The sequence below is a fragment of the Pangasianodon hypophthalmus genome, chromosome 10 (assembly GCF_027358585.1).
Source record: "Pangasianodon hypophthalmus isolate fPanHyp1 chromosome 10, fPanHyp1.pri, whole genome shotgun sequence".
NCBI classification, from domain to species: domain Eukaryota; kingdom Metazoa; phylum Chordata; class Actinopteri; order Siluriformes; family Pangasiidae; genus Pangasianodon; species Pangasianodon hypophthalmus.
In genome coordinates this window covers 3,619,465-3,644,386 of record NC_069719.1, presented here as the reverse complement: position 1 = coordinate 3,644,386, position 24,922 = coordinate 3,619,465, and the positions used below count along the sequence as shown (strand labels likewise).

Sequence of the window (24,922 nt, the reverse complement as noted above, 5' to 3'; positions counted from 1 at the left end):
AAAAAAGTAAATGTAAAATTGTAAAACAAACATCTTTGACCTTCTGTACAACTGGATTCCCAAATCCAGCTTCAGATACACAACTAAAGGACTTTTGTCTCAGTTAGTTAAACTAGTAGCTAACAGCTTTGCTAGAGATGCTAGAAGGTAAGTTTGTGAAAATTTCACAGCATCAACTTCATATAATTTTAGATTTCATTATCACAGTATAATGTGATAGCTATGTATCACCACAACCTTATTTACATGTAGTACGTTTAGATTTTATAGCATATAGAGTTGAACAAAATGAAATATCTACAGCCAATCATTTATATTATTCTGTTCATCACTGACATATAAAAATACAACCCTGTAAAAGTTCTCAATACTCAAGAGAACTTACAGAAATGAAGGAAGTTTCAGAAGAACCCTTTTCACTTGACAAAGACAATCAGTGCTCTGTTATAAGAGGAACACATGCTTATTTGTTGATCCTTAGTGTGTGTGTGTGTGTGTGTGTGTGTGTGCGTGCGTCCACAAGGAAATCATCTTTTTTCTTACAAAAACTGCAGCTTTTATTTTTTAAAAAACTAAAAGAAGCAAAAAGTTTCCTGATGTTAATATTAGGGTTAGATTTAAGTGTAGCATAGCATTAATTAGCTGCATTAATAACTCAATTGAAGGTCCCTACAAGGACAGAAAAGAGTGTGTGTGTGTGTGTGTGTGTGTGTGTGTGTGTGTGTGTGTGTTACATATTAAGTTTGAGTTTGAGCCCTGGCGCTGCTTTTCCATGGAAGTTTCCAGTCCACACGAGTCCCTCCGGGTCGGTGAACTCGCCCTCACCCTCAAGTCTGAGAAGAGAAAAGACAAAATTATTCAAAACATCCAACACAAAAACCTCTTCATGTAAACAGCTCAGCCAGTTTTCACACTTTCTTCCCTTTTTCCCTTAAATAAGGTCAATCAGTCGTGACTTGATTGGTGTCTGAGCCAAACTTTGCTTCCTGAGCTATGAGGCTAATATCGCTAACAAGCAGGGATGGACAAAGTACTGAAAAAAAATTATACTTTAGTGAAAATATAGATAATGTGTCAAAATCTCACTCAGTTAAAAGACAAAAAGTGACAGTAAAAAAAAGTTGCTACTTTTAAATCAAGTCCAAGTACTAACAAGTAAATGTTTTTAACTGATAAAATAAAGTTAATGTCCACATCATTTTGAAAACATCATTCATTCTCTGTTTTGCAACATTTACCATTAGCTAGCATTTGATTTCTACGTAGCCAATCACTAATTAGCTACTGGAGTTGATGCTAGTCCATCTAACCTGGCATTAGGAAAGAAACCAGGCTAGTGGAATATAGCTAGTTAATGTTAGCCAATTAGCGAAACTTTCCTCAGCATGCTTTTTCAAATTAGATGGAGATCATGCCTTCTAATAATTTCTTCTTATTCCAGCATATTGAAACATTTTACTGAGGCAGGGTTCATCCTCACGTTCCACACTGCTGTCTGGTCGGCTATAGTGTTAAATTATTAATCACATTGTGATTCTTGATATATATATTTTTTTTCTACATTGATGAACCCGATTGGATGCTAAACTGAGCTTGTTCGTTTGATGACTGGATGAGAGAAGAAGACACCTTTGAGATTTGTAAGTACTTTGAAGGTCTACATAAAAATAGGGATTAAACAGTATGTTTTTTTTTTCTTAAAAATATAATTAAGTAAGAGTATAATACTTAAATATAATTAAGTAAGAGTATAATACTTAAGTATAGTAATGAAATACAATTATTTAAGCGTTGTCCACCCCTGCTAACATTCAATTTACGATTCGCAAATTGTTCGCAGAAGCAAGAAAGAATAAAGGGTCAGTGTGTGTCTGTGGTAGCTGACTCGCTGCGGTGGCTGAGCTGCATTACTAGACGATTTAGTTCACGCCACACTTAAAGGATTTTCATGTTTTCAGCTCTTTGTGAGCTTTGCCATTTATGGAGTTTTGTGGGCGGGGCTGAATGTAAATCAGCTGTACTGTGGTACATTACGGCTGATTGTTATTTGCACACGGGTGCGGAGAAAATCAGCGTTATCAAGACTTTTGTAAAGCTCGCAGGAATTTTTAGTTTGGTTTGGTCAATGAAAACATTTACACAAATATTTTATTAAAAGATTGATAAATCAGGCTTATTGTTTGGCTCAGTAATAACATTTCTACTAAAATTGCTGAATAATCTGTATTAAGAAAATACATATACAAATCTAATGAAACAACTGCGTCAATTTTAAATTTGGCTAAATAGCTCCTTTAAGACAATTAACCAAGTAACTGAAGACTGTTTGTGTATTTCCATCTAATGACAACCTGGGATTTTAGCTTATTGTTCTCAGCCGCGTAAACAGAGAGCATGTGATTAATGTTTAACTCAAGCCGCGTTCAAAGCTGTTTCACTAAAGTAGTTATGGCATGATATCCATTTATAGGATAATTGCAAATAAAACCGAATGAAATGTGGAAATTCACCTTATGGAGTCCATTCTGGGGGGAATAAAATCAAAGATCCTTTCTTGCACATGATGTTATTTGTTGATCATGATCTTTATCTTGGTGCAAAGGCGCTGTTACGATCTTTCCCTGAAGCCACCATGTGCTTGTCAGCAGCACTGGTTCATGTGAAAGTCGTTGCTTATGGCCTGATGAGATGTTCTTCAGGGAAGGATAGAACTTGGATAAGAATACCGGGTGTTATAAACTACTTAGGGGACGTGACAGAAGATTAATTGCTCCTGAGGGTTACTAAAATAAACGCACCTTTAGCTTTGAAAGAAGCGAAAAATGCGATTGACTGGGGACCATTTTTAGACTACAGAAGCAAAAAAACACTTCAGGACGTGCTGTTATAGGAAAATAATCAACTTCTGGGTGGTTACAGTAACTCCGCTTCATCACAACACCCTGTCGTTGATTATTTTCCCAAAACAGCACAGCACAGAGTGTTGTATTCCTGTTTTTTTTTTTTTTGGCTTCTGTAGTTGTCCCCAGTCTAAGAATGATTAAGATACAGAAGATGTGGTATAAGAGGTATAAAACACTTCGGGGCATGCTGTTACAGGAAAATAATCAACGTCCGGATGGTAACAGTAACTCTGCTACATCACACCACCCATTCGTGTTTTATCTCTCTTAAAAAATGAAAATTTCTCACAGCAATTTTCCAACAATTTTTTTTTTCAGTTATTAAAGAACGACACTTTGTATGTTTTATCCATTTATAGTTACATTTGTGGAAAGTCCATGAAACAAGTTAGTTCCTGTTATCTCTTACATTATAGCAGCTATAAACACTCATTCCTCCTTTGTGTGCTGGAGATTTTCCAGCTTTTTCTTTGACTGTTACAAAGCGCTGACACTGGAGACTCCTTCCATAAATGTTAAACAAACGTCTCCTTATAGAAAACGTTACCGTTAGACACAGTTTTTTATCAGTTTTTGTGGAGCACCTGGCGTACCTGTCCCCGTGAATGAGCAGTTACTATAGAAACGATGATGTATTAGAATGAGCGCATTAAAAGAAACCTGAAATTAATAGCTGCACTAATGTCAGAGCTGCTGTTATAGAAAACTAATCACCTTCTGAACCAATCAGAATTGAGAACATAAGAAGTATGTGAGAAACGAGCGAAGCACATCGAGAGTAAACACGACCTGTTGTTGCTGAACGTTCCAGAGTATTTCGTCCCGTCAGGAAAGTGGTACGTTCCGCTGCCGTGGTACATGTTGTCTCGGAACTGGCCTTTGTACACGGCTCCTGAGGGGTGTGAGAGCGTCCCGCTGCCGTTCATCTGCAACACAAACCCATAATGCACCTCGATCATCCTCATCACCTCTGTACACACGGGAACATAATGATGACATGATGTCGCTCAGACCTCGTTACTTTATTAATAATTTAATAAAAAACTTCACATAGACACTAAAACCTTATCGTCGTTCCACTCTCCAGTGTACGTCGTCCCTGAGGACGAGGTCTGTGTGCCGAAACCTTTCCTCATCGCCACGCCGTCCGAGGTATGACAGCACTCACCCTCTGCCACAAACACACACACACACACACACACTGCAGTTAACAACACAGCAGCTAGTAGGAGAACTGGTCCTGAATTTCTCTCTTTTACACTGAATAATTAAGTCTATGATTATTATTCCTTATTGATCAACATCTATGAGAAGGAAGAATCAGTAATTTAGATTAAAAAAGAGCTTTATGTGAAAGTGTCTTCTCATTTGTGATAAAAATTTGAAAATGTTTAATTTAAAAGCAAGTCCTGAGATCAATAAAGCAAATCTGCTTTCAAAAAAAAAAAAAAAAAGGTGAAGATCACAATAAACTGCCATTGAAGCTTTTTTCTGTAGGTTTGTATCTGTTGAATTCTCGTTTCTGATCGCTCGCTCTAATATGTTATCGTTTCTATAGTAACAGCATGCTGCACATTATCTAAGACTAATAATAAACAGTTTAAAAAACTGGTCATTTAACGAAGAAAAACGTTATATAATCGCTGACGTGGTGAAGTTTTTTTTTTTTTTTAAAGAGATGTTTATGTAATATTTCTGGAAGGAGTCTCCAGTGTCAGCGCTTTGTAACAGTAAAGCTATAAGATTTCCACCATGAGAAAGTTTTGACATGACAAGTGCAGTTTTCTCTCTTATTAACTTCAAAGGAAAGTGAGGGAAATACTGTTTATAGCTGCTATAATGTAAGTGATAACAGAAACTTATTTTGTTAATGTTCCATAACAAATGTAACAAATGTAACTATAAACAGATAAAAAGTATGATGTGTCATTCTGTAATAAATAAAAAAAATCCGCATCAGCAAATTGCTGTGGTATAAGAGGAATAAAACACTTCCAGGTGTGCTGTTACAGCACATCACCAAGTGTTTTATTCCTTATATAATAAACACCAAATTTACACCGAGTGACTTACGTCTGTTTAATCTGATCTAAAAAAACAAGTATCAATAACTTACATCTAACTGCAACATTTAACTAAAGGAGGAAAAGTGGTGTTTCATTTCATTTTCATGAAATGTAATCAAATCTTATCACAGTTTAAAGCTGATCTGGGTTCAGGAATTAACTATTCTGAGATAAAAGCTCTAATAATAAATAAAAAGAAAGATACATACTTGGTATATAATTGGTCTAATATTTTAATTAGACATACAGCTATGATTAGAGTCATTTTAACAAATGAGGAATTTCTTCCAGACTAAACAAGTTGTAAATGAATTTGTTATTAATCTCTCTCTCTCTCTCTCTCTCTGTCTGTCTCTCCCTCTCTGTCTCTCTCTCTGTCTCTCTCTCCCTCTCTCTATTGCTCTTTGTCTCTCCCTCTATCTCTGTCTGTTTCCCTCCGAATCTCTATCTCTCTCTCTCTCTGTTGCACTCTGTCTATCTCTCTGTCTCTCTCTCTGTCGCTCTCTCTCTGTCTTTCTCTCTCTCTCTATCTCTCCCTCCAAATCTCTCTCTCTCTCTGTCTCTCTCTCCCTCTCTCTGTGTCTATGTCTCTCTTTCTCTCTCTGTCTCTTTGTCTCTCTCTCTCTCTCTGTTTTGTTTTTGATTTTTTGCTCTTTTTTGGGGGAATAAACCTGACAAGGAACTTTTGTGCATGTTCAGTTTATTACAGGTTTATTAATGACCCCACAGTCCTCTGTTACTCACCATATTTGTCTCCATTTGGAAAGATGTATGAGACCTTTACAGTCCCAGACTCTGCAACATAAACAGTACTTTATAATATAATAATCTCTAATTTAAAGGGTAAAGGAAATTTTAACCTGAATAAGACATGGAGAATAAATGGGAAGAGTAATATGAAAGAGCAGTATTTGTGGTAATAATAATAATAATAATAATAATAATAATAATAATAATAATAATAATAATAATAATAAGCTCATGGCCTAATAAGCTAATTTTTCATGCTAACTAGGTTAAATATGCTAAAGCTAACCATAAAATACTCACCTGACATTCTATTGCACAGCGTAATTAAAGTTTATAATAACTTTCAGATTAAATTAAGCCACTTTTCCTCCTTATTTTGTCCTTCGCATAGTTTAATTAATCATTAATGTTAATGGATATCAAACTCTTTTTGACGAAGAAGCGTCCTCGCGACAGCATCACCATGGCAACTGCTGGTTTACTCACACGCTCGTTTTTGTCGCCACTTAGTGGCCAGTCGTAAAATGGCCGCCCACCGTGTGCGCATGCGCAGTAGTCTCCCACATGTCGCCTTGAACCCGGAAGTAAATATTTGAAGGCGTAAACACGTGGATTGCTGAGCTCGCAAGTCGATGAAATAACAGCATTATAAGTAAGTAAAACGTTTTCTATTTAAATTATATATCAAATTTATTGGTTCCCTGTTATTTATTTAATGCTTTAATACTCAAATATGCTTCTTATCTGAAGAAATGGCAGATAGTTATCACCAGACTCTACAACACGCAGCTACTTTAAACTCTCATTGCTTATGTATCTAGTTACAGGCAACTAAAATGCTCATCTGACTCACTCCATAAACTTTACAATTGTTTTCACCACGGTAGAATGCACTAAAAGCTTCAGTTATTAGGTTTGCTGCATATATAAGGCAATTATTTGACAATTAATAAGAAAGCTGCTCTTGTGATAGGTCATGGGCAAATCCAAGCAGGTGGGCAACCACAAAAATGGCAAAAAGAAGAACATTGCAAAGACATGGAAGACAAAGAGAAGGACTAAGGACCTGGACCAGATCCACACTGACATGATCCCTGCCAATGCAGCCAAACTGCTGAAGCAGGAAGTGGACTATGACGTCACAGGCTTCGCTCAGCACTACTGCCTGCACTGCGCGTGAGTAACTCACCTGAGAGATAACAAAATATGGACAATAACTCATGGAATGCTATCAAAGTGCTCATAATATATCAAAGTGTATTGTAATATAACTGATCATAATCTATTAATATTATATCATCATATTCCCCAGCTGTAGTAACACCTGGAAATAAAATTGCTTTCAAAGAGACATTCATGTGCAGCTTTTAGGTCAGGAAGTGATATTTATGATAATTCAGCACACGAGCCCAGCATTAATACCTCTGTTGATCTCTTGAATGTTGATTAATTGAGAGTAATGTTGATTGCAGGCGCTACTTTGTTGACCTGAAGACCCTGAAGGAGCATTTCAAGACCAAAGTCCACAAAAAACGGTCAGTTTCCTGCTGAATGCCCGTGCAAATATATATATATATATATATATATATATATATATATATATATATATATATATATATATATATATATATATATTACACACACATACAAGTACAAATTTTGTTATAGATATTTATTTTATGAATTCTGCATTTTTGAGTCAGTACAAAAACATTTTAAATTTCCAAACATTACTTTTCCAAAAAAAATAATGTTACAGAAACAAGTTCGTATGTCAATAAAGAAAGCAGTATATTATGTAAGAGCACTTTTCAGACAAAAAACATCATGAAGGCTGCAGAAATAAGAAGCGAGTCGACAGTCAAAGTCTCCAGAAGAACTGTGGCTGGTTCTACAAGATACTCAGTAACACTTACAGCTCATTTCCTTATAAAACTGCACACACTGCACCTGAGACTATTAATTAAGAAAGAAAGAAAGAAAAAAAAAAAAAAAGCAAAGGGTCGGCACACCAAATATCGACTTTGTTTAGTTTATTACTGTTTACTGTACAGTGTAGTATTTTTCCTTTAAGTAGAAAGATATTTTTTGAAGTCATCTTTATAGAATTTCTTTACATTTGCCTAAGACTTTTGCACAGTATTGTGTGTGTTTCTCTTTTTTTTTTTTTGCCCTCAGTAAAAATTGCCATATGAATCTGGAATGATTGACAGTTGTGTAGGTGGAAGCCCCGCCCCCTTTCCCTCATCTCACATTAGTAATGTTTTGACTGGTGCAGGTTTTAACACATCCTGCACTTTAGCACACACTCGTACCTTGTTGGTCACCTTGGATGTAGACAGATAGAGACTAAAGCTCTTGTTTTTCTTTCTCCAGTGTGAGTTTCTGACCACATCAGCTCCGTTGGCTGGAGATTTTTGCTTGATGGATTGCCTCTCAATCCAGCAGTGGCACTGAGGTGGTCAGACACAGTGTATAGTGATGGATTGTGAAAACTGTATCAGATCCTGGAGAATAGATCGCTGTTTGTCAACCTTCCGATGCACTCCACTGCTATTAATATTGAAAAGACATCTATTTTGATTGTGTAAGCTGTTTTTTTTCCCCCAGGTTGAAGGAGCTGAGAGAGGAGCCGTACACTCAGGCCGAGGCGGAGAGAGCGGCAGGAATGGGCTCGTACGTCCCGCCTAAAAAGGTGGAAGTGCACACGCAGCAGGTGGAGGAGGACATGGAGTGAACGTCGTCTGTCGTCTCAACACCACTGAAGCATGAAGATCTACATTTATCCACATTTTTACCTAAAAAATATTAGCTACCCAACAGTACCTCATGTCAGTGTCTGACTTTCTTAAGACGCCTTCTCCAAGACGTACACAGATAACTGTCCTCACATCCTCATAAAGTTGTTTACTCAAGCATAAGGCTTGTCCGGCTTTAAATTATTTTTAACATGGAAGAGCTGGTGTAGGATTACAGCAGGATTCGGATAATTAACCGTTTTATTCATAGTGTTGAGTGTTAAAGCACTACACAGTGTATTATCAGGTGTATTATAGTGCTGAAAAGCCTGAGCTGTTTAGTGCACTGACTGAGAAGCTCCTGATTGGCAATTTACCTGTCAATCAAATCCCACAGTAACACACTGATGTGGTGTGTGTGAGCACTGGTGGTTTATTGTGTGTGTGTGTGTGAGGATTTGACTGGACTGTGACCACAAACGGCTCCATATGTAAATTCATATGTAAATAAATTGTGATATCACAGTTACCGTGTGTTGTGCATATGTAATTTATTGTGTGTATGTGTGTGTGTGTGTGTCTACTCTGCATATAAATTATAAATATAAAAATATAAAATCTTAAATTAATTTAAGCCCTAAAAACAATTATTCAACCATTGTTGACTTTTCTAATCTGATTGCTCAGAAGGTGTTGATTAATTGTCTATAACAGCAGCTCTGACAGTAGCGCAGCTGCAAATCACAGGTTTATATTAATGCACTCGTTCTAATATGTTATTGTTTCTATAGTAACAGCTCATTCACAGGGACTTGTATGATGGACACTCCACAAAAACAAACAAAAAAAAAAACATCCGAGCTGCTGTTATAGAAAATTAATCAACAACTTCTGAGCAATCAGATTAGAAAATTCAACAATGATATAATTGTGTTTAGCCGTTATCATGCTGTCCTACCTGGAAAAAAAAATACTTTGTATCATTGATATAGTGAAGTTTTCTATGATCATGTTTATTTAACATCTATGGAAGGAGTCTCCAGTGTCAGCGCTTTGTAACAGTCAGTAATGTTTTCTGACATGGGAAAGTCTTAAGGATTGAGAAGTTTACGCTTCCTCAGTGACATGACCATCTGCATTTTCTTTGCCTTATTAACTTCAGGAGAGAAAAAAGTGAAACTGTAGAGAGAGTGAGTATAGTACAGCTGCTATAGCGTAAGCGAGAACAGGAACTAACTTGTTTCATGGATTAACAGTAAAAGTAACTATAAATGGTTTAAAAGTATGATGTGTCATTCAACAATAAATTAAACATTTCAATCATTGGGAAATTATTGTGGTATAAGAGGAATAAAACATTTGTGGAAATGCTGTTATTGGAAAATAATCCATTGGGGTGGAAACAGTACCTCATAGTTATAATCAATCTCAAACAGGCGTTTCTTTCACAGAGTAATTTAACAGCCTGTAGTTCTTTAAATGTATAAATCTGTGAATTAGCATAAGCAGAGAAAAGCGATCCCGGGTGTCCAAGATGGCTGCCAGGTGGTGACGTCTTGTTCACGTCTGAAAGGTGACATCAAATCCCACTGTGTCCCAAAACACATCAGCACATCTGAGTGAAATCTCTGAAGAACTGGGTTTAGTTTCAGGTGTGTATTTAAAGCCACAAATGTACCATGAGACAGATTTTTGCTTCCTTGTTAGCTGCATTAGCCTTGTTGCTCCAGAGTAAAACTAAAGAAGCTAACACTGGACACCAGGCATGTCTCTGATGATCAACTACGTCTTACGTAAGTGGACAAATGTGTGCATTTCATATGGGTCTTAGATAAGCCTTGATTGCAGGTTTGATTAAAATCCAACAAAATCTGCGTCCAAAAAAAAAAAAATCAGTGATTTTCTTCTCTCAAGTCTAAATTTGAAACCACACGAATTTTTTCTATTTGTTTTATTGGACTTGTTTTATTTTATGTAAAACACGCAAGGGTCTGAACTTTACGAGCGGGAGGAATAATGAAGTGAAATGGGAAAAACACACCCACGATTCCTCTACAGTCAAAATCCATGGTTAGGAAGAGATAGAAGGAAAATCATCATGAGATCCATAAATTCACATAAATTAACAGCATAAGCAGGGGAAAAAAAATACATTTTTAAAACTGAAGACCATTTGCTGCCAGCTGTTGTCAGAATTTCTGGCAAATGTGCACTGATTCGCTGCTCACTCTTTTTAAAGTTTCATTCAGAAAGATTTAATTGTTTTTGTCTTGTTAGTAACTTTGTATAATCGCAAAGTTACACCGATTTATTCAAAAGTGGAAACAAGCAATTACAGAAAAGAAACTTGAACAATCACAAAACATGCATATTATTTTATTATTATTATTTTACAATGACTATATCACCACACAGTTGCATTTTACAAGAAATGCTTTAAATAATAAAGTGGGTATAATAAAAGTTAAGCATCTGAGACATTTCACAACATTAAACGTAACTATAAATGGATTAAAAGTGTTTTCTCATTCTTTAATAAATAAAAAAAAATCTATGGCTGTGGTATAAGAGGAATAAAACACGACAGAGCATGTTGTTATAAGAAAATAACTTAACACCGTGCTGTCACTGATTATTTTCCTATAACAGCACACCCCATGTGTCTTACTTCTAACATATCGTATTATAGATTATCATTGTCTGCTTTTAAATTAATTCTATTGAGTTGATCTTGAGTGTAAATGCTGACTGCTGTTTACTGTTATATTTTCAGTTGGTACCTTACATTAGCTACTTATATTTACATTACTTTTATTCAAATGATGGATAAAGTTAGCTCGCTAGTGAATGGTAGCTCAGTCAGCCATGACTCAAAGCTCTAAAATCTTTTCCTGATGATGGTAAAATCAGTATACTTCCGAAAACTGTACAACTACACTTTAGCAATTTATATAGTAATTAATAACTTGGCAGTTAGCCGATGCGACAACTTGCGAGCGCACTCCCAATGTGAATAAGTACAGTGTCCATCACTAATATGGGCGGGCAAAAGGCAAAGACTCTGCCTTCACAAGATGGCGACTCCATTTTGACCAAAAAGAAGAGGCTTCAAATCCTCACAATGGGAGTAAATGGTGCTTTGTTTTCCACTCGGATATACAGTCACTGATTGTCATGACTCACTAAAATCACGAATCACTAAAAAGAATTATTCTACGTGACTAGCACAACAGGTACGGAGTCCCTACAGGGACATGGTGATGGAAAAATATGAGATGGGAGGAAAATTTATAATTCAATGCTTTTGCGTTCGCTTGCAAAACTTTTGTGTTCCCACGAGAAACTTTGCGTTCTCTCGCAAAGATATTTGCTTTATCTCGCCAAGTTTCTCCGGGGAATGCAGATATATAAATTTTTCAAATTTTTCTCCCATTTCATAATTTTTTTCCATCACCATCAACCTCCATCTCAACTTCAAATCTCATCTCAAAAAAAAAAAAAAAAACAGGAGTACCAAATTTTTTTGCGTTCTCTTGCGAAGATATTTGCATTGCATTCTCTCGCAAATTTTTCTGCGTTCTCTCGTAAAAATATTCGCGTTCTCTGCACAAATTTTTTGCATTCTCTCAAGAAGATATTTGCGTTCTCTCGCAAGGATATTTGCGTTCTCTCGCCAGGTTTCTCGGGGGAATGCAAAAGCATTGAAAGATAAATTTTTCAAATTTTTCTCCCATCTCATAACTTTTTTCCATCACCATCAACTGCCATCTCAACTTCAAAAAAAAAAACCCAAAAAACAGGAGTACCAAATTTTTTTGCGTTCTCTTGCGAAGATATTCACGTTCTCTGCACCAATGTTTTGCATTCTCTCACAAAGATATTTGCATTTTCTCAAGAAGATATTTGTGTTCTCTCGCGAAGTTTCTCGGGGGAATGCAAAAGCATTGAAATATACATTTTTCTCCCATCTCATTTTTTTTTCCATCACCATCAGCCAAAAAAAAAAAAAAAAAAAAAACAGGAGTACTGTCCCTTTAAGAATGAAACCCTGTCCTCCCAAACCGCACAAATCTAAAGAGCTCTACGTAGGGCGCGTACGTCATGATGTCACAGCTTACGTAGTGCGCTTATGTAGGGAACTGGGAAGCATTTGGGATTCGGCCAGGATGATGTGAAAGACAGTTTCTCCTCTGCGAAAAAAGAGAACTACAGGACTGGCTGGAAAAGTCGGGGCTTGTGGAGGTTCGGCGGTTTTCTGGGGCGATTTTCGGTGCAACACAAACCGCAGGAAAGAGATTATAAATGTAAAGCAGAGGCAGGTTTAGGGATGGAGGGGGATGTGGATAAAGCAGCGCTGGTAGAAGAAGAGGAGAAGAAGAAATCAGTAAATAATGATGCAGCTCACGATTCGGGGAAAACACCTGGGCGCATCTGGACTTTTTGGACTTTATTCGTGGTCGCGTGCGTTCCGGTAATCGGTGCTGGGATCCAGTATTTCAGAAACACACACATCTCCCAGCGTCATGTAAGTGCCAGCTCTGAGATAATGTTGCATTTCAACAACATATTCTTTCTTCTTTTTTAATCAGTTTGAAATAATGCATGCGACCGGATAATCGATTTAGTCGATTAATCGTTGCACCACTGATTAAAAACAAACAAACAAACAAACAAACAAAAAAGCAAGAAGCATAGAGCAGAATCCCGGATATGACGCGAGCTGTAAAGCGAATAAAGATCGATGCACGAGTCGATTAAATCGATTAATCGTTGCAGCACGCGCAGTAATACACAGCTGTGGTGTGCCATTGTTTCTATGCCACGTATGTGTTATATGAGAACAGCTGTTTTATTAGGGGGTGGGTGTTTGATGATCACACACACACACACACACACACACACACACACACACATGGGTGCAATGTGGAGTTCCTTCCTCCATTACTTGGTGGTCTTTACGCACATAACTCCATCCCTGCCCTCAGATCACATCTCTGTGCATGAGGCTTAATGCCTGCCTCATATCTGCTTCATATCTGCTTCATTCCTGTTTAAATCTGAAAACTCTAAAGCTCGGTCATTCATTTAGCACCAAAATAAAATTAGATATAATTAGATATAAGGTTGCATATGCAGATATATATTTGGAGGAAACAGAGACGACAGATAACATAACACGGCAACTTCGGCTTTCCTGGACCACAGGATTTATCTGCGATAAACTAGTGAAAGAGGCAGCGTGTGAACTTTCCACTCGTTACGTTCTTCTGTTCTTCAGGAAGCGGCGCTGAAGACCCTAGGAGCAGAAGGACTTTTCCTCTTCTCATCTCTGGATGTAGATCACGACCTCTACCTGAGTCCCGAGGAGTTTAAACCCATCGCTGAAAAACTCACAGGTTCAGACGTTCACGTTTGTTTCCCAACGCCACGTTTATCATACGTTTATCTCATTAGTTCATCACAATGCCAGTGCAGTTTTCAGTTAAAAAAACTGCCATGTTTTTAATATCTGCCATGTTTTTAATGTCTGCCATGTTTGTGTCTGTGTAAAGGTGTCGCTCCTCCTGCGGAGTTTGAAGAGGAGTTCATCGCTGACCCGAACGGAGAGACGCTCACGCTTCATGCAGCCATGCAGCCGCTTCTGCTCGAGACCATGACCAAGAGCAAGGACGGCTTTCTGGGGGTAAAACTTCATCCTCCGCACCGAGTCTTAATAAAACACTGGAAAATTGTTTCACTGATTAGGAACAGGCTTTTTTTTTTAATAACATTAGTTCAGCAGGAGCTGTTTCTCTGTTTCTGACCAATCAGAAGCCAGAATTTTTCATCTGACTGATTTTCTTGTAAAACATATCTGCCTAAGTAACTTAAAAAAACCCTTCTGTGCTAACTTAGTGTTTAAGTCGTTGAATTATTCTGGCAAAACTGGAATTAAATATAATAGCTATTATTACTGTTACTGAACTGATCTTTTTTTTTTTTACTTTACAAATTCGAAGTCGTAAATACGACATGATGTGATCAAATAAGTGTTTTTTGGTCTGAAACATCAGAACACCCTGGGAAAGTATATTTTTTAATTAACATAATTAACAAAAATGAGAATTTAATATAAAAAATAAATAATATATCTCCTTGTTTTTAACCATTTACTGTAGATGGGACGTTTTGGAGTTTCGACAACCTCAGATCACGAAGAAAAAACTGATTTTACGACCAGGAATTACACTATAATGACTTTCATGTACACTGATCTCAAAAATACATTATTTCAGCGAGTAGACATGTCTAGCGAGTAATTTATTAAATATTTTTGTTTATCTTGCATCCTTTCATTTTTACAGCTTCTTACGACTATCATGTTGTTTCAGAAAATCATGTCAATGTACTTTTTTCCAAAATAATTAATAAATAATAAATAATAACAGGAAGCGGATATAAAGAAGGAAAAGTAAATGAAATCGTTTTCTCTGTAGGTATCCCACAGTGCGCTGAGCGGCCTGCGTTCGTGGAAGCGTCCCGCTGTTCCATCCTCCAGCTTCTCCGCTGCTCATTTCCGGGTCTTTCTGCCCCCGAAGGGTAAAGGGGAGCCGGGGGACACGTGGTGGATCATACCAAGTGAGCTCAATATCTTCACTGGATATCTACCCAATAATCGGTACCACCCGCCCACCCCCCGCGGCAAGGAGGTGAAGTATGATTCCGGCAGAAATCCAGCATTCAGCTGACCAATAAATGTGTTTTATTGATCTTTTTATGGTGCACTTGTCACTTAAATGGCTCAGGAAAATAATAAACCTGCTGCTTGCTGTTTATCTCCTACATTTAATACGGATATTGTTCCTAAGAAGCATAGTGTACCGAGCGAAACAACTTGTCTTTTTGTTTTTCCTGCTGAAAATTAAGCATGTATGACCAGACAGCATGGTTATGGGCGTGTTTACTTTTAGTTCGTTGGATTAATGGGGAGGTGGAATCATGGAGAATATTCCCAGACTAGAGAAAATAGGATCGATCCCATTCTTCGTACGTTTCCATTTCAAAATAAAACACAAGGACAAGACATGAAATGCATCCGTCAGTCAAATCTCATAACAAGATCGAATCTGATACGTTCTAGATCGGATCAGCGCATCTCTATAAAATAAAGTTATGAGCATTTTCACATACAGTTTTTTTCCAGTGCTGAGTCTGATTGCCAGGAACAAATGAGGAAGAAGTAATCAAGTAAATTAAGCTTTGATTAAATAAACATTAATAAGACCAATAAATAATAAGAACAGTATCTCACAGGAAATCACCTACAGCAGAAGTCGTGTATAGAAATAATGGAATTCACTGGAATGCATTGTGGAGATCAGGTTCTTCACAGTGATCTGTAACAACACTGGCATCTGTGTGTTTTAAATATTAAGGTCCTGAACTGTTGTCCATGACTTCTGAAGTGTTTCTCTTTTCTTCTGGCCCCCTCAGGTTCTGATCCACACCCTGCTCAGCATGTTTCATCCTCGCCCATTCATCAAATCCCGCTTCGCTCCTCAGGGAGCCGTGGCCTGCATACGAGCCGTCAGCGACTTCTACTACGACATCGTGTTCAGGTACTGAGCTTCACAAGTTCACAAATCCTAATGCATCATCATCATCATCATCATCATCAGAGATCAGCCGAGATAAGCTTGATGAATTGACGCTGAGCTAGGATGTCAGGAATGTTCTGGATTATAGAGCTGACTTTCAAGAACTGCACCTAAGCAGAATAATAATACTTCCTCTCTTTCTCCTCTTTTCAAGATCTGTGGCACCAGTGTGAATTTAATATCCCATAACAACACATGATAAAACAAATCAACTAAAAAATCCAACCAATGTGTTATTTGCATTGAATAGATCATGTCTTCTAAATAAATACAAATACAGATATGAACATCAGGCGCACTATTATTTTTATCAGAAAAGTTACGTGAGCGGGAGGTTTCTACTTTCATGCGGGAGTGCAGTCAGATATGAAGCTCGTGGGACAAGAAAGACCACGTTCATTACCATGAATGTACAGCAGCCGTTCACTCATCCTTAGTAACTGCCTGGTCAGGGGTGCGATGCTTTAAATTAGGATACTGGTTTGTTTAAATTTGTTCCTTTTGTCCTTTGCGCATCTCTATAAAAAAAATGAAAAAGAAGAAAAAACTTCTGATTTAGGCCACGCCCACTTCGGATTTAAATCCGACTATTTGGAGCACTGAACAGATACAGCTACAGATAGTGCCATTGCATCACATCTGCTTATGATCCAGTTTCAATGCCGTGTTTTGTTCGCTTTGTGTCTCCAACCTCAGGATACACGCCGAGTTCCAGCTGAATGACGTTCCCGATTTCCCGTTCTGGTTCACACCCGGTCAGTTCGCTGGCCATGTCGTGCTCTCCAGAGACGCTTCTCATGTCCGAGACTTCCATCTGTATGTCCCTAATGACAAGTGAGTACAAAGAAGACCGTAGAAACCAACTGTACAGCTACTGAAACTAAAAAAACACCTTTATATTTCTTCAGCATGACCACATGCTGAAGAAATGCTTTTATATGCTGTGTGTTTAAAATGGTATTTTAGATGCGGCTTAGTTAAACATTACACATGACATCTTTGCTGGTGTATAATCAAAGAAATGGAGAATGGAAATAAAGAGAAATAAAGTCAGTGACTTTATTGTGTTATCCTTGATAGAGAAGCTGAGATGTGATCTTATTGTCAGATAAACTAAAAGGGGGTTATGGTCCGATCTCAAGGTAGTGTGTGGTCTGTAATGCTGGCATCAGAGCTGAAGTTCTCTTTGTTCATTCTGGAAGTTCTGTATATATTGAACGCAGCTTGCAGATCTCTGATTGTCGTACTGTGTCTGTAGGTCTCTGAATGTCGATATGGAGTGGCTGTATGGTGCCAGTGAGAGCAGCAGCATGGAGGTGGATATCGGCTACCTGCCACAGGTACATAAACACCCCCCCCGCATCACTGAAAATAATTCTCCAGAAAATAGCAAGAGCCTTAATTGGAGAAAGCGTACTTTTTAAATGAATGTTTCAACTATTGTTGGTGACTGTAAATAAAGATGTGCATCCTATGGCTGCTTATACAGTTGGAGTTTTATTTTTTTCAATCTCCAGTCCACATTTTACATGAAATTCTCCAGGAAGTGGCTGGCAGAATGTGGCCTTTTTTTTTTTTTTTTTTTTTTTAAAGTGACATGATGTCATACTTTAACTGTCATTACATGTAGTCAAGTCAGACATGAAGTGCAAATTCTCTTCATTTTTTGGTGCCAAAGTTACAGCGAAAGCAAACAACCTCCTCATCACCAGAGGTGGTGATCACCAATGCTTTTTCTGTTTAAAAAATCAGCTTATGAATACTCAGTCCTAAAATAGAGGCTTCTGTATTGTGGTCAGAAATAAACAAAATGTTGGATTTCAGGAGCTGAATATATTTTATATACATATACATATACATATATACATTTTATATATGAATATATTCACACACACGTCAACGTTTTCCAGATGGAGTTGCGAGCGGCCGGCCCGTCCACGCCCTCCGTGATCTACGATGAACAGGGGAAGGTGATTGACACCCGAGAGGAGGGAGGAGAACCCATCCACTTTGTGTTCGAGGAGATCCACTGGAGCTCTGAGATCAGCCGAGACGAGGCAGCCGGTCGCCTCGAGGTCACTTTTTACCCTTTCAAGAAGGTAAACTCTTTCTGTCACATGTTCCACAGCCTCATTCATACCTTCCTTCCCATAAACACCTTTATTTTTTTTTCCCTTCCTCAGGTGGCGTACCTGCCTTTCTCAGAGGCCTTCAGCAGGGCAGAAGCAGAGGGGAAACTGGTTCACTCCATCCTGCTCTGGGGAGCGCTGGACGATCAGTCCTGCTGAGGTCAGAATGAGAGGATTGCAACTGCAAGTGTGTGTTATTGTGCAGTGGATTCATTCCATTATCCTGGCAGAGTACAAGCAAGACTGCGTGGTCCAGGAATGTGGGTGTCTCACACTATTGCCAGAATTAAAAAAAAAAAATTTCTAAGACTTAAAAAAAATTTTGTTTCATATTTAGAAAAAAAAAATAGTATTAGACAAACTGGAATCAGATTTTTAATAATTGCACAATTCCTCTGAAAAGCTAAATACATATACAGCACTTATTATTATTATTATTACAACATTTAAGATAAACCTTTATTAATCCATCATGAGGAAATTAAGGTATTACACTGGCAAGATAGTGAGGAAAAGTAAGGAAGAAAAAGAAATAAATATGAATATGACAGAGTGTCTTTCTGTGCTAAGTAGGGCAGTGTGACGTCTCTCACGTTTTCTGTATTAACTTGAACTTATTGGCATTTGGACTTGTCTTGGTCTTTATTTCGACCCTGAGTTTGTAAAAAAATAATGTTCGTGTTGTCTTTCTTTTACAAGACGTAATTCTTAGTTCAAGTAAAGTCTTTGCCGAAATTTGAAAAGGATCTGAATTTTTTCGGGCTCCGTCTTCACTCAGTCTGGATTTCATCTGGACTCGATCTTAAGACTCGACCTTGAGATGACATGGGCTAGTCCTGGTTTACAACAGTTCTAGTGCAGAGGATGGTCTGTAACCACAAAAAAAAAAAAAAAAGTGATTGACAGCAGGTTGATGTATTTATTCATAATAATAATCTCATTAGCTATTATGGAATGTTTATGAATGGATACACAGTTAATCAAATTTGTACTCTATGCTCTCTCTCTCTCTGTGTGTGTGTGTGTGTGTGTGTGTGTGTGTGTGTGCAGGTTCGGGGCGAACTCTCCGGGAGACAGTCCTGGAAAGTTCGCCCGTCCTGGCCTTGCTCAACCAGAGCTTCATCAGCAGCTGGTCTCTCGTCAAAGAGCTGGAGGACCTGCAGGTGAAGCTTCACACATTTTTATATCCATACTTTTGAATAACTGATTAGTGTTCTGTTCAGTGTGTTCACGGAGTAAGGATGCTTGATAAGTAAAGCTGCTTTCATACTTGTTTTCCCCTCAAACTCCTGCTACTTTTAAAAAGTGCTGCTGTCTCTTCCAGAAGTTGGGAAAAGTTTTCAGAAAAGTGCTTTTTTTTTTTCCTGACCAATCAGGTCTTGTGTAAGGAGAGCAAGCAAGAAAATCCAACCGTGGAGGAATGAGTGCAGTGAATAATTCGTCTTGTAGTAGTGGGTGAATATGAGGAGATTTACGACACGTTGACTTGAAAATGTTTAATTCTCTATATTCTAACTTTACAATCTAGCTAAAAATAACACTGTGTATTTTCGGGATATTCCTTGTTGTGTGATGTGACGTCTCACTTTAACTGTAGCTGTGTATGGTCAAGTCACACAAGCAGCTCACGTTCTCTTCATTTTCTGCCTCCAAATCTACAGCGAAGACAAACAACCTCCTCATCACCCATCTTTATTTCATCTGCATTACTGATAATAATAAATCTAATCTAGACAGCAAGCTAGACACAAGGGTGTTGTTATGGTTACAGTGGGCCGCATGAGCCATTTCTTTTCCGTATTAGCACAAAAGTCGCTCCAGTAAAAAGTATGGAAGCTCCCAGATCTCATGATCAGTGTTTGTGTAAGAAGTACCTGGTTTTTAATGCCATGTGATTTGCGTGCAGGCTGATGAGAAGAATCTGGACTTGAGTCAGAAGGCGCGTTTACACCTGGAGCAGTACAGCTTCCCTGTGGAAATGATGGTGGCGTTGCCTAATGGCACAGTGGTAGGTCTGGGAATTTTATAAAATATGTGTCGTGTTCTTGGGAAAAACTGACGTATGTTGTTGTGGATGAATTCTGGCAAGAAATCACCAAAATTTTCACCAGAATTTGAGTTTTTCCAGCCTATAACGTACTTCGATACCTCAAATTTAAGAAACTATACATAAATCTTACCAAAGTGTAGTGTTTTTATTCAATTTCTAATCTTGCCTAGGCTATCAGTCATGAATTCGCCTCGTTTTGTTCCGTCTTTGATTAGTTTGTCCGTTTACTGTGTCTTTGTCTTTAGAGAAGTCCTATTGTGCATTTGTATTGAGATCTCATCCATGTTTTCCTTTGTCGGGTTTATTCCGGTTTTAAGTCTTGCTCGTGTTTTGGGATTTTAACTCACAACCTTCCGGTTACCCCTTAAAAACGATCAATTTCACTTTCACTTATTTATACATAATATAAATAATGTAAAAACATATTTGTATAAATATCTCCAATATAGACAAATGTATCTAATATATGAGATTTTTTATAAAACATGAGATCACTGGTCCAATTTCTATACTTTTAATTTTTTTTTAAACTCATTTCCAGCTTGAAATGATCTCATGTACAGGCAGATAGTTGAAATTAGCACATTATCCAAATGATCTCCTCGTAAAAGGATCTGATGTTATAAAACTTCGATTCTATTTTCATCCCATCTTGTTTCTCCGTTCCGCAGGTTCACCACATCAACGCTAACAACTTCCTGGACCAGACGTCCATGAAGCCGGAGGAGGACGAGCCGGGGTTCAGCTTCTCGGGCGGGTTCGAGGACCCGTCCACCTCCACCTACATCCGCTTCCTGCAGGAGGGACTGGACAAGGCCAAAGCTTACCTCCAGTCAGCATCATAAACACACACACACACACACACACACCTCTCAGTCTAACAGCTAGACTCGTCCGTGTCTCACACACGTGAACGGGGAATTATTTCCTGGACCTTGTGCTGCACTGAATTCTGGGGATTTCTCTCCTGTCCTGTAGCAAGTGACTGCAGATTTTTCTACATGTATCTGGTAATACAGTGAATACGGTAACACTATTTTTGTGACCTGGGTTTAAGCGTAGTGTGCTGGTTCATCAACACTCCAGCTCTGACCTAGAGAAGAGGCATTTATTAAAGAAATAGTTCAGCCAAAAAAAAAAAAAAAAAAAATTGAATTGAAATATAGTTCATCAGCCAAGACATGTTTGGTGTCCAAAGTTTGTTTCTTTAGTTTTGCACTGGAGATACGAGGATAATGTAGCTAATAACTAACTGAAGCTAAATGAAAGAACAGAAGCTTTAGACACCAAACATGGCTGATTTCTACTTTCACTAATTCTTTTGCCCTAACTATTACTTTACCTTTTTTTTTTCTTCCATTTTCAGTTATTTTGTTCACTTTTTTTTCTCCACTCACCACCAAATGTGTGGCAGCCTGAGAAAACCCTTCACATGGTGAAAATCTGACATTTTCCATTATATACAGTTCTACACACTTAAACAAAAAACAAAAGAACATGGAACGTAATAAATAGGAAAAAGAAATATGTTTCTCTTTTGCATGCATTTCAACCAGAAGTGAAGTTCTAGCATTTTAAAACCGGATCTCTAATTACGAACTGATTGGGTGTATGTCCGTTTCGCTACGTCATGTAGCTATCACACGACTTGATCAAAGTGTGACGTTCACGCCGGTTATACACTGCGATCTCAGCCGACTTTTAAGATTATTACTTGTCACACTGTATGAGATCCTAATGGCTGAATTCTATAACATACTGTACAACATGGTGTGTAGTCCATCTCAGCGTATACGATGAAGATCCTCTAACGATAGACCTGTGACGAGTGACGTAAGCAGAATGCAGTCGTTTTCTTTAATCAGCTGAGCAGAAAACAAACTCTCATAACACACTGTCGTTATAAGGAGATTTCTTCTGTTTGTTAGCATGTTCCATGCATGTTTCATTTATGTTTCGCCATCGCCGCTACCATATTCGTAGCTATCCTGTGAGATCCTGTGCCGTCCTCCTATTGGTGGATTTCAGATAAGCGTCGTAACAGTGCCAACTACCTTCCTAGAATGTTGTCGTCACCTAGAATGGTGGCACTAAACCGACGAAAAGATCAGAGAAGTCTTTTACGAAGTGTGATTTTTGTCTGAAACTGCAAAACCGGGCTGAAGATCATACAGTGTAAAGCCGGCTTTAGCTACAAAATATTTAGAAATCTTTCGACAGATTCTTTATAGTGCCGCATTTAATAAATCTAAAACACAACGTTAGAAAATAAAAATATTTCCGTGTCATTTTGGCATAATACATATAATTTCTTAAAACTGATGTGTCAAAATACAGCAATTTTTCACTCATTTTTGCTTTGACATGTGACTGGTTTTCCCAGAATGCCACACACACATTAATATTATTTTTGAGTTTGTTTCCATGGACAATGGTACTCTAGTAGCTGCTCAGTGTGTTCAGAATGAAGGAAGTGGGTTTGTGTTGCTCAGCCAAACACACTGGTGGTGTGTGTGAGTGTGCGTGTGTGTGTGTGTGTGTGTGTGTGTGGTTTGTTCTTGGATGGAGCAGTTTGTGATGGCCTGCTCTGAAAGCTCACTGTGGCGAGACCAGGCCTGATGTCTTTGTTCCAGTCCAAACACACACACACACACACACACACACACACACACACACACACACACACACAGAGCACAATAACACAAACACACAAAGCCATACCGCATTGCTGAGCATAAACACACACACACATGTATGCACACATAAGTGCTAGAAGATCAGTGTATTGTCTTGTCTTGTAGTCATGATCAGTATTAACTATGCAAAATTATTTCCCTATAATTCAAAGCCACTGCTTTCCTTATATTTATGGAACAAATTAGACTCAGTGTTATCGGAAAGAAAGAATTTATTCGTCCTGGAAAAGTCATAATTATATTATGATTTATCTCTGACTATCATATCATATTATACTTTTACAAAAGTACCACTTTTGCCAAAGACGATCAAAGGAAGTTTGAGGTAAACTGAGTAAACGGAGCATAAAAGTATCGAATTCAAGTAGTAATTTGCCTCCAAATCAGATTTTCACGTTTTCATTACAGTAACATGGACAAACAGATGTCTGAACTTTGCTTCTTTAGTTTTGCACTTGAGCTACGAGGCTAAAATAGCTAACAACTCTTGAAAATACGTGGCCAGAGCTTCATACGCTTAAGGTTGGTTTATACTTGATGCATGACGTTGCGTGACTTTTTGTTGTCGAAAGCTGCATCTCAAATCAAAAACTCTGACCTTACATTCAAAATAGAGCTTTCGGTAGGGTTGAGGACTAATTTTAAAATTGAAAAACTAAACAGAATAGTACAGAAGTATGCGATTTGAGACACAAGGCTAGTTTGTTTATTATTTGCAGACACGGTGTAACATGGTGCTATACTGCCCCCCAGTGTTTACGTTGGTGTTGCACAGCGCGTTCGTTTCGGAGGCCGTGCACAAGCGACGCTCGGAACAAGCACAGGATATGCGTGGCAGCCATCTTGTTTACGCACATGCGTAGCTAAAAGCACGTATAATCCAGGCGTTTCTTTTAAACAACATCAGTAAGCTTGATGATCTCATTGTTAAGCAAGTGATAACAGCTTTCAATCCCAACTTTAAAATTGGGAAACAGTGGGCCTCATTCCACAGGCTGGATATGAACAAATTTATTTGTAAATTCATTTATTCAGTTTTATATACGGATTATTACCCTGTCAAGTTAAAAATGATCAAAACATAACCACAAATGAAGACAAATCAGGCTGTTCGTTCAATTAGGACAAAAGTAATGGCGCTCTATTAAAAAAACGGAAGTTAGTGAGTGTCTATGGAAGCTGACACGCTGCAGTGGCTGAGCTGCGTTATTGGAATATTTAGCATTCTCCGCACTTAGGACGTGCTCTTTCACCATTTAGTCGCAATTTGGTTGTTTTCAGCTCTCTGTAATCTCTGTAGGCTTAATGTAAATCAGCTCTGGAGAGAAGACACTTGGTAATTTATGGTAGATTATTAATAAATATTATTAATAAATAAGTATTATTAACATACGCATGAGTACGAAGACAATCAACATACATTTTTCTAAGTCTGGTGGGAATTTTTAAGTTTGGTTTGACCTACAAATAATTTACTAAAATATCAAGGAAAAAAGTGATTTCGGTTGTCCAAGATGGCCGCCGTCATAATGTTACAGCGTTCAGCTACATGGTAGAGTTTACGTCATGTTTATAGCCGACAGGAAGTCCTACTCTGTCCTAAACCACATCATCATATCTGAGTGACTTTATTGAAGAACTGAATCTAGTTTGAGGAGAAAATTTACACAAAACATATTGGCTAAAACTGAATTTTTTATAACTTGTTAGCTACATTAGCATCAGTTAGCTACATTACATCAGTGCAAACAGGAGCAAACGTTGGACATGAAACGTCGACTACACTTGTGGTGAGCGGAAAACTGTGTGTATTTGTTTTATTTGTAGTGTTCATCATTTGTGTTCACTATATGAATACTTTCCCTGTATGAATGTTTTTGTTGTGGAGTATCAGAAAATGGAGTACCGGAAAATAAAGAGCTTTTCTACTTGTTTTTTAGTTGATGTCTGGAA

The 24,922-nt window shown here is 37.9% G+C and overlaps 3 protein-coding genes across 3 annotated transcripts; 2 read left to right on the top strand and 1 right to left on the bottom strand.

The window, feature by feature from the left end:
• Window positions 1–564: 564 nt before the first annotated feature.
• On the bottom strand, window positions 565–6,195 carry morn2 (MORN repeat containing 2). Its single transcript, XM_026944297.3, has 5 exons — window positions 6,020–6,195; window positions 5,714–5,764; window positions 3,968–4,074; window positions 3,693–3,829; window positions 565–833 (listed from the first exon to the last, which is right to left on the bottom strand). The coding sequence occupies exons 1-5, from the start codon at window positions 6,024–6,026 to the stop codon at window positions 731–733; spliced, it is 405 nt and encodes a 134-aa protein (XP_026800098.2). The 5' UTR covers window positions 6,027–6,195; the 3' UTR covers window positions 565–730.
• A 50-nt stretch (window positions 6,196–6,245) lies between these two features.
• On the top strand, window positions 6,246–8,986 carry znf593 (zinc finger protein 593). Its single transcript, XM_026944225.3, has 4 exons — window positions 6,246–6,371; window positions 6,693–6,895; window positions 7,192–7,254; window positions 8,330–8,986. The coding sequence occupies exons 2-4, from the start codon at window positions 6,696–6,698 to the stop codon at window positions 8,454–8,456; spliced, it is 390 nt and encodes a 129-aa protein (XP_026800026.1). The 5' UTR covers window positions 6,246–6,371; window positions 6,693–6,695; the 3' UTR covers window positions 8,457–8,986.
• Window positions 8,987–12,563: 3,577 nt separating this feature from the next.
• On the top strand, window positions 12,564–24,902 carry selenon (selenoprotein N). Its single transcript, XM_026944242.3, has 12 exons — window positions 12,564–12,982; window positions 13,736–13,853; window positions 14,010–14,140; window positions 14,934–15,146; window positions 15,931–16,055; window positions 16,791–16,928; window positions 17,353–17,434; window positions 18,005–18,193; window positions 18,278–18,383; window positions 19,274–19,386; window positions 20,130–20,231; window positions 20,945–24,902. The coding sequence occupies exons 1-12, from the start codon at window positions 12,785–12,787 to the stop codon at window positions 21,116–21,118; spliced, it is 1,689 nt and encodes a 562-aa protein (XP_026800043.3). The 5' UTR covers window positions 12,564–12,784; the 3' UTR covers window positions 21,119–24,902.
• The last annotated feature ends 20 nt before the right edge of the window (window positions 24,903–24,922 follow it).